We start from the raw sequence: 14,574 nt of genomic DNA on the forward strand, positions 1-14,574 counted from the left end.
ATCACTTTTAACGTAGCATTCCTTTTGATATATGGACTTTTTAAATATATTTAATATTATATGGATGTAGAAAAGGAGAAAGATGCTTCTAGATCCAGGTGACTGTTAAATTACTTTGTAATGCTGCACGTATGTTACAGGAAACACTGATATTTCGTTGATGCAAATAGCTGGGAACACCATTCTGTCAGGAAATGCTGAGATGCCACTTTAAGGTATTGTTTCTGAGCACATTTATAGAATAAGAAATGCTTCTAGCTGATCAGTTTGAGGCCTTTGCCAGATGCTCCTCTAGTCCTAGCCTGTTCCTAGCTCTCTTGTGTCTAGAATGCTTATCTACGCAAAAGACTTCTTGTTTTTTGTTTTTCCTCTTCTGCTTATTTGCCATTGACAGTGTTGCATTTGTTTTCCTCGAAGCACTTGATCATACAGGTTGACTATAAGCAGTCACAAGCTTGAGAGAAGCAGCGTGGCAGTGCTGGCTGTGCTTAGAGGGAGAGCCTTTGAGAGGATCTCGGTGCAGGTTGGTGTGTTTGAAGACCTCTTAACTTTAAGCTCAAGCATTAGTCCAGGATTCTGCAATGAGGACTTGAGGTTGTCACCAACAGAGTTGGGATAGAGAAGAGGATGTTCTGCAGCGAGACCTAGGCACCGTGCCTGATTGCAGGTAAATAATTTAATCTTACCTGAAGAGTAGGATAAACACTAACATGTGAAGGGAATTCACAGAAAAGCAATAAAGTTGTGGGAAGGGAGGGTGAGGAACAACTAGTGCGATAGCCCTATAACCGGAGATCGCTTTCATTTTTTTTCTCTTAAATTAAAAAAAAAAAAAAAAAAAAGGCAGTGTCCGGGTGGGGTATGATAAGTATGTGGGGAAACTTCCAGGATATTCTCAGAGGTTACAGAAAGCTAGGATGAAATGATGATAAAGGCGTTGGAGGATGGATGGGAAAACTTCCTGAAAATGAGGTCTCTAAAAACTTGTGATCAGTATCTTGAAGGGCCAATACCCTGCAGGATTTCCAGGCTATCCTGCACTTTCTTCAAAGCATAGGCAATCTCTGTAGGAAGAGTAACTGTGCAGTGGCAGGATGACAGCTATGGAAATTCCTTGCCCCTCACTAAGATGCTTGGCCACCCACAAAGTAAAGCTCGGTGTTTCTGTGCCACAGTGATCTTCCTACCTGTACAGATGGACTGTGTAGTGTAAATGAGGCATAAAAGCAGGCTTACACTGCAGGTGCTTAGCCCTGTACAGTGTGTTATAGGGGACTGTTCTGAGTCCTGGGACAAACAGAAGCCCTGGCGTCTTCCTCCTACTCATGAGGGTAAAGGTGAGCCTTTGGAAGTGACCTCTGTGGTCTTTTGAGCTTGACAGTCCTTAAGCAAAAGCCTTCAAAATATTTCCAGAGAAAGTTTTGAGGTGATTATCACCCAGCCTCACATGCCTGTTTAGGAGTCTAAAGCAGCCTTTGCCAGCTCAAAAGCAAAGCAGCTTGTGAGCTGTGACCTTGTGCCAGAAGTAAGTTTGCAGTTATTCAGCAAGAGGGAAGGAAGGTGAGAAACAGCTGTTGCAACTTTTTTTGAGCTCACACTTACTCATGTCACCTTAAGAGCTTTGGAGCCTGTATTACTGCCAAAAGCTGTTCTACTTGGTATATGGCACATCCAGTAATGCTGTACTGACTTGCCTCCTCCCTTGTGCAGTGCCGCTGGAGCACAGAGCACTATAAAGCTTTAGGCATCTCAGCATTCTAGATGGTACATGGCTCTCAAAGCACAACCATTTATGCTGCGGGCACAAATCTCGCACCAGCCTTTCGCCTATTGGTTTCAAAAGGCATATAGAGTTCAGGCAGGGAAGCTATTTTGCATGCCGAGAACTACCAGTAAATAATACTTTGTTTATAGGTGTAGGTAGGATGAGGTAATTAGCTCATGGGGAGTTCAGGATTAGGTGTAATCATCTCTGCTGGCTTTGAGCTTTCTTAAACAACTCTGCAGTTTACCTGAAGCAGAATTCTTGGAGGAAGTCCAAGCTCTAAACTAAGGTGCTCAACAGGCCAGCAACTATTTCCTTAGCGCCGGGCTAGACCCTGCAGGTCTGCTGCATGCAGCCTCCCCAGCTGCCAAGGGAGCAGCGCGAGACAAGGCACACGCACCAAAGCGTGCTTGGCACAGGAGCCCTGTGCACCAGGAGGACCGTGGTGGGACTGGATGGAGGTCACACAAACCTTCCAGCTCTGTGCAGTCCCCATGGCAATGGGCACAGTGCTTTCCCTGTGTGCTGGGTACGCTGTGTTCTCCTGGGTGGTGCAGGGCACCAGGATGTAAGGCTGTGCTCCGTTACAGTCTCTACGCCTCGTGGCACTTGCTGCCCGTCAGGCTTGCGCAGCAGACCAAAGGTGTTGGCAGCCCTGTTCCTTCAGACCACGGTGAGGTCAAGAACACCGACCTTCTCTTAGGCCTCTGCCTTTGCTTTCTGAGGACCCATCTTTGCCCCCTTTAACTTTTTCAGGTAGATAAATGATCTCTAAGGGTAATTCTCCTGCCAAAACATATTGATATGTTATATTCTTCGAACTGGTGTAGAACTTGGTGGCAGCAGTGTACTGCCTTGGAGCACACTGAGCTGCTCCTTACCGACACAGCGGTGGGCTGACATTGATGATAGTGGTGTCCACAGGTTCAAGATGCTACCTCAGCCCCTGAAAGGGGAGGTGTTTGCAGGTAAAAAGCTGTCACTTGTTTTGCCAACCGGGAAGATGTATTTGTGTGAGCTCTCTCGGTATGTAAATGCAGTACCATCTATGAGCGCAAACGTGCGTGAGAAACAAGTGCACAATTGTAAGAGTAATTTAAAATCTGCCATCACCTTCATAGCCCCCCAGGAGTGAGTTAATACTCACTCATTCAGTTAATACTTAGTTTTTAAAATAAGCATTTGTAAATCTCAATATGACTCGCTTTGCTGCTTCCTTGGTGCTTTGTCTCTTTGGTTTTGCTAATGAAGACATTGCTGTCTCATGCTTCAGGAGGAATGTGCTCATGTGCTCCACAGTTCCTGCGGTAGCTGTAGTTCATCAGATCATCTTGTGCCCTCTCTATAATCCCTCTGTGGACCCACTTTTATTTAATATAAAGCCTTACAGCCCTCAATCAACTTACTTATCAGGCTTCTGCACGTATGGCATTTGATTAGAGCAGCATTGTTTGCCTGGTGAAAGAGCTGGGTTTTGTCTGGGGGGTCTGGCCTGAAAGGTGCATAAGCAGATAGTAACGTGATGGAGGAGTGCTTATGAGAGCTGCAATACTAGTGCTAGCTTTAAGGGGAAAAACTTTGTTCTGCATTTCAAATCCAGTCTCACACAATTGGCTGGAAAGGTCCATTCAGCGCAATTCCTAGGATTTTTCTGTTGGGAAAACAAAGCTCATATCTCCTGTCCATGGAATTCTTAGTGGTTTTTGGCAAGCAGAGACAGAAGTAAAGCTAAATGTCTTGCTGTTACTATTTGTAACCATTTATGGTGCATAAGATCTGTATTCTTATAACTAGAAATTCCTCAGTTGGCAGTTCTCTATTTAATAGTATTAGCTGTTAGCATGAATTGCAAACATAGCAAAGTATGTTTGCAAGCCTAATCCATTACAGTATCCAGCCTAACACTGTAATGCACTGATTTCTGCAGCTGAGAAGCTTTACTTTCTAGGTATCCATTGTTAAATATCTCTTGGTGTCTTATCACAGCTAGTTCAACTCCAAATGTAGTGTTAACTGCAGAAGGCTGCCTCTAGTTAAGAAACTAGCAATGCTGTAAAGGATCCAAGCTTAAATGTAAGAGCCTAGCAGTAGCATTTTGCTTACATATTTAGCTCCAAGACTGTGAGCTGTTGCCCAGGCTGTCTGGATCCAGGCCTAGGCACTGCGATGTTCAGTCCCCTGCAGTGTGTCACGTCTGCTTGGAGAGAAGGGCGAGAGTTTTGGGCTGAAGCGCTGGTGTTACGGGATGGTGGTGTCCCGAAGCCGGCTGCCTGCCTGGCTGTTCCCAGGCGTGACACGAGTGTGCACAACGTGACGCACCTTGGTAAGGTCGGTAGCGTTTTTATTGGGCAGAGTAGGCCTGCGCCCGCTTCGGTAACGTGCGCCTGCTCTGGAGGAGCGGCTCGGACATCGACCTGCTGGGGAAAACCCCCAGGGCTAGCGTGAATGGGAGCTGGCCTTTCCTTCTCAAGGACAAGACGGGGGAAAGACTGCCTTACCTCTCTTCACCCCACTCTTGAAATGTGAGGGTCTGGCAGTGACCTGCTGGCACTTGATTTTCAAGCACAGATGTTGTTATATATTTTTGAGCATGAAGAAATTTTCTGTTTTATGTAGGAGCGAAACAAACAGGCTCTTATCTCTGTAGGAGGATGTAAAGTGTGAGAAAGCCTGAATCGCACATGAACTTGTGACCACCACACGTAAAGCAAGGGGAACTTTTTACCACAAAAAGATGCAGCCATCCCCTGACTATCTTTTGCAGCCTTGCATTTCAGCCTGCAGTCAAGCACAGCTCAATGCTGGTCTTTACGCATTTTTATGAATACAGTTCAAAGTACTATTTTGGAGGGGGGAGCAGAGAAGGGCTTTCATGAAAGAGCTGTTGGCTAACACGTCGGTAATGCGTGGTCACCTGGCTACGATCAAGCAGAGAAAGTCCGGATGATGGAATCGCTCTCCTGTGCCTTGTTCATTTTTGATTTGTCATTCCTCAGTTGGCCATGGGGCTGTTCAAGTGGTTTGAATGCCACTGCTGTTAGATATTCCTTAATTCACTCTATACACCACAGCTTTCTTAATGCAAACTTTAATTTCACGTGTGCATTTGTTTCCCACAGCAGGAAGCTTGAGGCAGTGAGAGCAAGGAAGCAACGTGGGCTCCAGCCCTGGATGCCCTTGCTTCCCTCTCGCTCCCTGTACGTGGCCGTGTAGGCATTTAAGACCTCCACACATCTGGTTCCCGACAGTCGCCAGAGCTCAGCCCTACAGGCAGCACCTGCAATCTACCACTCTGCTGCGCAGACCAGGCAGTGCAGAGACTTTCTTATTGCTGTTAAAAGCATTCTCACTTGGCAATGCCTTTTACTTGACTCGGAGGTGCTTAGCAGGGCCAGGTCTTTGCTGTGAGGCTGTCTCAGAATGGTCTTGAATTCAGTTTAAAAAAGAAAAAAAAATTCCTGGAACAATACTTGGGTGTGTCAAGACCTTTCTTTTCCCTACGCAGGGCGGGGAGCTCTTCCGATCTCTGCACTGCTCTGGGTTGTAGTGAGGTTACAAAGCTGTCTAGGAGAATCATGAGACTGCTATTTTGGTTTGATTGGTTTGATTTCTGTGGGGTGCAACTGGAAAAAGTCTGGATTTTTTTTTTCATTGTTAAAATCCTTCATTTTTATTGTAGTAGCATCACTAATTTACCAAATTGTTCCTTCTTTGCAGAATAATAACCCTACTTTTCAAAAGTACAGCTGCACAAGACACTTGCATCCTGCTCTCCTCTACAACCACTCACTTTTTTTCAGTAACAGGAAAAAAACAACAAATGCGTAGTATAACACAGCAGCTTAATTTATTTGGGAATATGTTGAACTTTACTTTGCTGAAGAGATTCGGTAGGCTTAGAGGAAGGTACAGTTAGAGCTATGTGCTGGTAGAATGAGAGCAATCAGTACAAATAGCAGATCAGCACTGTTTTTTCTGTGGAGACCAAGATCCTTGACAGAATATAGCCATGTGTACCTGTCCCAGTCACTTCATAGAGAAAACAGTTTGTCAAATCCACCTTAAAATTCCTTCTTTTTCTGCTGCCTTGCCTTCTGGCTTGATTCAGACAGTGATTAACAGCCAGGACTTCCAGAAGCAATTTTGGGTGCTTCAGTTGACCAGTGTCCCTCTTTGCAGACAGTAACAGACATCTGAAAATCAGGTCTACTGAGATGATGCCAGTTGTTCAATATAACCACCTAAATACTTGGCTGAGATTTTTCTGCTGACTTTATCAGTTTCTGAAATGGGAGTTGTATACTGTGCTCTCTTGGTAGGGTTTTACCTCCAGATCACTTACTGATGTTCATAGGATCAGAGAATTTCAAGTCCCTCATTGTATTTGGGAATACTCAATATTTTAGCTGGGTTTTCAAAGAAAAGGACTAAGATTTCCACACAATTTCTTTATAAGTTTCACTAATTACAGCTATTATTTTTGGAGTAAAACATGAGGGCCCTGCTGTGTTCTGAATGGACAAAGTTAAGCCAGCATTGAACACAGCTGAGAATCTGACCTCAGTCTAACAAATCCTGGGCTTTATGGCTCAGCAGCATCACTGATTCCACTTCAGAAGGAACCACTGGTTCCTTTTAGGCAAGTCGCTTAAACCTGCCCAAATAAATTGGAGAGTTTGCTAATTAACAACAAAACAAAACACAAAAACCCCACCCTTTCAGCTCAGTGAGGCTAGAGGTTCTGAATACAGAGATCACTTTGATTAATATTGCTGTAGATTGATTCCCTTTGGGGCACTGGCTGCCAGTGCTACCTATATACGAATGTTACATATTCATACTTGCTGTGCTTTTTCTTTTCCATTTGATTAAAGAAGGGGACTCTGTGTAGCCTAGTCGTGAGTGCTGAATCCCAGAAATGTCTACCTCTGTCTTCTGTTAGTGAAACTTTTCATCCCAGCCTACGTTCTACTGGTGAAACTCCACTGATTTCTCTTTTCTTCCCAAGAGACTTTAGACCTTTCCTTATTTACAGGCACTCACTACTTGGTCATAATAGCTGATCCTCCTGAGGCTTAAGTTTGATGTTTCACAACAGGTTTGTTTCCTAACTGCTGTTTCACTTTGCCTTTTGTTAATGACATCTACTATCTGCATCTTATCTTAAAATACTAATAATTCTTGATGTCCTAACTGGGTACCAGCAAATTCAAGAGGCTGTTGAATTGTCCAGAAGCCAGTGGGCACTTCCTCCCCTCTAGTTTGCATTCTCCCTTAAAAGCTTTGCAGTTTTCCTTATAACCCTGTTAATATACATAGGTGCTACATGCTGTCCAACCCGTACCAGATACAGCAGATGGTAACAGCTACAGAACTAAAAGTGAAGTTCTACCTCAGCAAGGATGCCATAGCTGTGTATGTCTGTCCCACCTTTGGATATATATTTTGTCCTTTTTCCTGCATCTTTGGTCAAAGTACTCAAAGTGCTTCATGTCTTGATGGAAAACTTCATATATTCCCCTCCTTGATCCTGGAGCCCTAAGGAACTTGCAGTGACAGGTCCTTTCTCAAGTGTGTACAATACTGAAACAAATGGTTCTGGAGGTGAAAATGCTCTTCACTAGATCAGTCCAGTGCTATGGATTTGTATTTTGTACAAGAATACTCTGACTTATTTGAGATGTCTATCTCCTTGAACCTTAACAAGGGTACTCTTAAAATGATTACTGTTTATCCTTTTTGGGTAACTCTGGTGTTTATATTGATATCCCCTCCTTTCCCCTGCCCCCAATAACTGTGGTTTCTTTATATGTAAGTGCACATTTCACTTAGCTGCTTTCAGAAAATTGAAGTTCCTCCTGGAAAACTTTTTTTAGGAACTTCTTGCTATCTGTTTATTTCTAAGCCTGAGATTGTTTTTGCATTAGATCATGTTCATTTATTTACTCTTTACACCCATCACAACACATTTATATGGAATACCATCACATAGACATACCACTTACTGACAGCTAATATAAAGATACTGGATTTGACAAGACTTAATCTGCACAGAGACCAGAAATGTGTTAAATGGTGAAACACAGGTAACTGTGTTTCCCTTAGTTTTAAACCCACTTCGTGTAGATGGTGACCTTTTTCCTACCACAGATATCTACTTTCGTATTTATTATACTTGTCTTGTGGTCAATTTGGGTGGCTAGTGTCTTCCTATGCTTGATAGCTTATATTTCTCACAGTCAATAAATATGTGATTGATAGTTGTTCTAAGTGCTACAGTTTAACTGTTGTTTCTGTGTCCATGTTTTCTTCCCTTCTTCCAGCAACCTACCAGTGATAGTCTCTCACAGCGTGTAAGTGTTGTTTTAATAGCTGACAACACTTTCTGGGTGTTTACCTCTGACTGCATGTGAGGTGGAAATCTACAAGAGAAATATATGATGTAGCTCTGGAGTGCATCACATATTTGCAGATTACTGTAGCTGTGCTTGCTAAAGCTTTACCAGAGACTTATTTTTCCCTAGTGCAAGCAATATTTACTTGAATTGGGTAATTCAGAAGTCCTATGGGACATAAAAGCTATATCCGCTTGCAGCATCCTTGTCACTGTTATTCCTTCTTTAGGAAGATTGGAAGTGAAACTCTACAGTGAAGTAGTTGAACATCACACTAGTTTGATAAATATTTTGTATGCAACATCAGTTACTCTAAATTTGCTTCATCTGTTGGTTGCATTATATACAGCATCACTACCTGTGGCTCTTGTTTTGAAAAGTAGCCAAAATGGGATATTCCAGCAAATGTCTGAGTGCTCTTTGCCAAGGGGAAAAAGTGTATAACAAATTCTTACAAAGTGATGACCTTTTAAAATTGTTGTTTTACATCTTACTTGGTGAAATGTGCCCTTTTCTCACTCACTTTTATCACTGGGTGTTCTTTGTGATCTCTATTACAGATCTTTTTCTGGTCACTGGATAGCCACTATATAGGTTTCTTTTTTAGGCATGCGCATTGAGTGATCCATGCAACAGTGAAGAACCTGCCATCATACAGTCCATGTACTACGTTGTATCACAGTTGCTCGTTTCAGTTATCAGGATGCTGTTAAATCCCCTCACCCTACAGTTTCATTCAATGAAAACATCTGAAAAGACGACAGACATGGTAGAGAGCCCAGAGCTACATGATGCTGCATTGTGTGGCCCCACAGCAATCTTTAATAATAGCCAATCCTGCCTTGGCAATGGTGGGCTTGCTCGGAGGGGGTTCTGCCTTCTTTTCTGCTGGGGTACCTGCAAATTTCAAAACAGGACACCATTAAAACCAAGGCTAGTTCAAACTATTTCTACCTACATGTGGCTTACACCAAGAATACAAGCCTTTCTTCTAGAAACTTTAATGTCAGTTTGAACAATATATCTAAGAGTTTGGTAGGAACCAAGGTGGGTGGATTCAAAGTGCTCAGGAAGACTTATCTTTTCAGGTGAGGGAGTTACGAGTGCCTAGGGAATCTGTACATCTTACTGGGATGTAAGCTTCTTGAACCATGTTCAGTTCAGGTGCCCTAGTTCACAACTGCAGGGTTGGATAACAGGTCCTTCCACAGAAAGCTTATTGTGTTTAAAACCCACTTATTAAGGAGTTAAAGATGAGAGAATATTGCTAGAGCTTATTTTGTCATGAACTTGGACATCCTACTTAGTAGAACAAGATTTTTTTTAAAAAAAAATGTTTTTTTCAGGGTGAAAGGAATCTCTTTATCACTAACGCTTCATTTAAGATAAATGTATAAAAGCAATGACATGAAGTAAACTAACAAGGGAAATGAGTCGTGCTCCCTGTGACTAAAGGGTATAAATAATTAGTGATGCATTTTACAATATCTCCATCAACCTTGTGCTCAAATTTCAGTCATTCCACATCCCTCTAGAAACTCCTTAGCAAGACCAGATCAGTACAAAGTGGCAGCATGTTTGGATACGAGTTATTTCACCTAGTAGAACAACTATACCTTCCAGGAAGGACGTTGCTCTCATTTGACTCTGTTTCTTTGCCTAAGAGATCAGTTTGAGACAGGTCAAAATCAGTCTGTTAACTGTTAGAACTCCTGCTGTGCCTGTTCTGTGTGTAAGTTGCGGCTAAAAGCTTTCAAGGGATCATGGAATCTGCATAGTTTCTGAGAAATGACTGGTTTTGCAGTCCTGTCAATTATAAGCAGTTTGGGTTGAGGTGATTGAAAAAACAATTTGTGTTGGGAAGATGCAGGAAATTTTGGGCAGTTGTGGAAGTTTGAAGTCGATTCGATTTCCTACTTGCCTCCAGTAAAACAGACAAACCTGGTTTCAGATATCTTAGTATATATCTTAAAAGGCTTCTTCAGGTTATTCTGTGTGAAACCAGATGGGAAAATACTGTTGGCAACAATAAACCCTATTGCTTACAAAAGCAGGTTGTGGCAATATGCATATTCAAATGCACTTTGCATATTAAAAACATGCAAAGCAGTTTTAAAGCAGCCCTAGATTATTTGGATTCAGTATTAAGGGGATTTGGGAATCCAAATTCTAAGTGACTGGGAACAAGGTCTGACACACTGTCTTGTTTCAGTGTGATGTAGTCAGGTTGCGCTGGACTTTGGTAGGAGCGGGGTGCCTGGCCCCACATGGCCTTTGAAAGTGCCTTTCTTCTATCCAGCTGTTTTTGGTGTTTTTCTCTTGCACCTGTGGGCTCTTCTGTGGGGATGTGTGCGTTTGAGCTTTTTTGTTGTTGTTATTTTGTTTTTATAAATGCTTAGGAACTCACTGGTAGGAGATCGTGTTGCTTTGTCTAAGGGTTTTAACTTGGTTCGAAGGAATTCAGCCATCTCCTTGTCTTCTTCTTTCTCTCTGGAAAAGAAAAAAAGAAAATAAATCTGTGATAGAAATAACACTTTCTCTGTAAATGGGAGAGTAAAACACAGAGCAGTTCGGCTCAAATCAGTAGGAAGAAAATCACTTTTGCCTTTTTTGAACTTTTTATCTTGCTGCTCATTGGAGCAAAAGATATTTGCTCAAATGAATTTAGTAATAAACCTCATAGAATTCAAGGACAGAATTTTTCCCCGAGGGTCTTCAGTTGTGTCTGTGACATAGTTTTGAGTTTCCTATATTCCTTAGTCAGCAGATTTTAAGCCACAGCGTATCGCCTATTTTAAGTTGGTTTTTTCAAGTGCTTCACTACACTCCCTCTAGGAAATGAAGCAATGCAATCAACATGTATGTGCTACCATACTTCTTATTTTTAAAGGCCCCACTTGGGTGAAAGACTGGATCTTATGGTATTTTTCTGTTACAGCTTTTTCTAAAGCCAAGTACACTTTTGATTGCATGAAGATGGCAGGATTAGGTCCAAAATAAAGATTACATGCTTCTAACCTTGATTATATCTAATAATGATATTCCCTTGTTGGTTTCTTTGCTGTTTCATTATTTAACCATTAACAACGAGCACACTGATCAAAAAGTATTTCAGTAGAGGAAATCTTTTTATTTTTATAGTTATTATTTATTTTTAGTAGAGGAAAACTAGATTTCATTAGCAAGAGCTTTAAAAAAAAGGTACCAGGTTTTATTACAAATGTGAATTGGCACTCATAGATTCCCATCTGCACAGCAGTACATTTTGCATGGCCTGACAGGCTGCTGTATTGTCTGGCTGCTGCTGAGTCTTTGTGATTTGCACATTGAACTAGCAGCTGAGAGCACTGGATCCCATTACTGGCTCAGGCTTTTTGCCAGCTGCTGACTTCGGCAGCTCTCTTTGATCAGCTGTAGGACTCTGGCAAGCTTTCTTTTCTCCTAGCCTTTGCCTGCTTAGAATTTAAGCCCTTTCAGATGGATGTTGTCACTGAGGATAAATGTATTGATGGAGCCTTGAAGCATTAATGTTGAAACAGAAATAGGGGAAGTAATAGTAAAGCCTTGAGTATTTGTAGGGAGTCAGGATCTCAGTGCAACAACTGGAAACTAGCTGTCTTGGGAGACCACAGGTTTCTCAGTAGCAGCTTGCTTTCATGGGCTAAGATACTGAGATGAAACCATTCTGAACTCGCTTATGCTTTAAGTTAGGTATACCTACGTTAGTGATTGCATTCTCCTTTTTTGAGCCCAGCAGGTAGTTTCAAAGGCGGGATGAGACTAGTAATAGTAAATAACTAATGCGGTTATTTTTTGTACAAAAAGAGCAGATTTTTAGATGCCTACAAAATATGCCCCTCATAGAATCCTCTTTCATGTTTGCTACCCGTGCCACAAGTCTCCTCTGGAAGGCAGCAAAAATCCTTCTCTTCATAATGGTAGATGCAGAGTTGTTTCCTGGTGAGGAAGTAAGCGACCATAACCCTTTGTAGTCATGAGATGATGACAGTCATTTATGGAATAAGGAGAGACAGAAGTGCAGCAATTTAATTTTAATGTTTTTCCTGTGCAGCCAGGCAGAGGCTTTTAACTTGATAAGTTGTTTTAAAGGATTAATCCTTTCCTGAGAATGTTAATGCAAATTCTGTCACTCACTCCAGTGGGTGTGGAATTAGACCTGTGAAATATCTCAATAAACCTGGTTCCTTTTAGCTCTTACCGTAATCTCTCCACCTCTGCATCATCTACAAGAAAATCTCTTTTTTGTACCAGTTTATGGATTTTCTGAATCAGTTCATCCTCTCTTTGTTTTTCCATCTTTGTTTTTTCTTTTTCTGGTCAAAAACAAAGAAAAGAGACTGTTACTTTGCATTCTAGGGAGCAGGGGGAAAACCTAGAGATTTTGCTCATGGAAGTCAGCTATTCAGACCTGAATCACAACACATCATGAAAAAGACAAAAATATCAGAAATCTCCAAAAATTATTTCTAGAACAAATAATCAAAAAATGCTTTGGAGAGAAACAAAGAGTATTAGTTAATCACTGCAAACGTAGAAGGTGCTGGGGCAAGCACATGGAGGGCCCAGGCTACCTTCACTTGCCCTAGCCATGCCTCACACCGAGTTGTGTGACAGAGGAACCCACCCTGCTAGACCTCGTCATCCCTGTTTAGAGCACGGCGGTGCCCATCCTGTGTTCCTGTGCTTGGGAAGCAGATTTCACTGGAGCCTTCCAGACTGTAAGCCCAAGAAACTGCTGTTTTGGAGATGGGAAAGATGGGGGGGGGGGGTCTTTTCCATCAGAAAACTCTTCTAAACCAAATACCTGGCAAGCTCTGATCACTGTCTGTCTCTTCTACTTGTTGCTTGTTGTATCTGTGTGTGGACACTCGTTGTGGGGCCTGCCAAGCCTACCTTTAATTAAGTTAGATTACAAGACACTGCTCATTTTCCTATTTTTTTTTTTAAAGAATTTAGGTAAGAAAACAGTCTAGTCTACTTCATGAAAATCCCTCGTACAAACTCCCATTGACCTCGAGGATAACGAGACCAGGTTAAGAGGACCCAGTTCTGCTCCATAGTTCCTGACCGCTCTGGCTGTTGACTGCAACGCTTTCTTCCAGCCTGATATGGCAGGAGAGCCACAAACCCACACTTATAGTGACAATTGCATAACGTGGAGAAATAAATGCAAGTGGTTATTTTCCCCAAACTTCAAAAATCTGAGCAACTAATATGTCCTTGTGAATCAGACGGTCTAGTACCTAAGCTGTCTGAGTACAATGAATTCTGTGACAGGAAAGATGCAGCCATCACAAGCTAAAACTACCATGAATGTTAGGGATTACAGAGCTGTATTTTAAGGTTGTAAAGTAAATGTAGTTAAGACAGATCTCTTAAAATCTGGCAAGCAGAGCAGAGATGAGAAAGCCAGAGGCAAATCCCAGCCAATGTATTTCCTCTAAAAGCTGAAAATTTTGATCAGCTGAAAAGATATTCCGCATTAAATCGAGAATTTTGGTTTTGAGCCATAGAGCAATAGAACTGAGTTTAGAGAGCCATAAAATTGAGTCAAGTATAATAAGAATTGTGGGAAGAAGGGTGAGGTGACTACAGTCCAATGCCTCTGAGGTAGGTTACGTCTGTCAAACAAATTTATAAGAGATTTCAAACAGCTAAATAAATCAGACGTTTGAAAATAATTGTTTATTACAACTTAATGTCTGGATCGTGGGCTCCAGGACGCTTCCTACTGGAAGCTTCTGCAATAAATCCGTTCTTCAGTGAAATAAAAGAACCTTGAATTTGAATATTATATTTTGGAGATAATGAATTTCTGTAAGTCTGAGTCTGGAAAGTCATGTTTCTTGGAGAATTTTAAATTATGGTCTGCCAGTGACAGAGAAAATAATTTGTAATACCTAGTAAGGCTGCTTTTTGTCCAGGATGTATTTTCTGTGCTTATCTTTTAGAGAAGGGGTGGGGGGAAGTTAGTTTAAAAAAAGGCGGGGGGGGGGGGGGGAAGCGATTACTGACTGCTATGAAGATGTCAAAGCTTCGGCATTGTTACAGTTCCTGGTTCTGAGTCATGCTGGATTTGCAACAGGAAAGAAACCTGAAAATGCTTAGAAATCACTACTCTTGTCTTGCTTTGCCTATTATGTCTATGGAGCAAAGGATCTCTTCCTCCCGCTGCTAAAGGTAGGAGCTACTGTCTACTTCTCTTCCATCTGTCCTCTTCCCAGATTGCGAGATGTGCTCTTCCATCCCATCTTTCAGGAAATTGGCTGCTAAACGCGTGTCCCAGACTGCAACCAAGTACTGCAGACTCTGCATCCTAACAACCTGGTTCCCTGTCAGCTGAAGTCATTCCGTGTTAGCACTGGGTTCTGCGTGCATGCCTGCAGCTTCTGG

General features: G+C 42.0%; 1 protein-coding gene across 2 annotated transcripts in view; it reads right to left on the bottom strand.

Annotated features, from left to right (window-relative positions):
• Positions 1-5,590: 5,590 nt before the first annotated feature.
• Positions 5,591-14,574, bottom strand: part of BMERB1 (bMERB domain containing 1) — a 56,745-nt gene continuing 47,761 nt past the window's right edge. For both annotated transcript variants that reach the window (XM_064520349.1, XM_026096388.2), the window contains exons 4-6: positions 12,380-12,494; positions 10,568-10,650; positions 5,591-9,057 (exon numbers count right to left, since the gene is read on the bottom strand). In XM_064520349.1, the coding sequence (XP_064376419.1) occupies positions 8,945-9,057; positions 10,568-10,650; positions 12,380-12,494 (311 nt within the window). In that variant the 3' untranslated portion in view covers positions 5,591-8,944. The remainder of the gene's footprint in view (positions 9,058-10,567; positions 10,651-12,379; positions 12,495-14,574) is intronic.

Source organism: Dromaius novaehollandiae, chromosome 14 (assembly GCF_036370855.1).
Source record: "Dromaius novaehollandiae isolate bDroNov1 chromosome 14, bDroNov1.hap1, whole genome shotgun sequence".
Classification (NCBI taxonomy): domain Eukaryota; kingdom Metazoa; phylum Chordata; class Aves; order Casuariiformes; family Dromaiidae; genus Dromaius; species Dromaius novaehollandiae.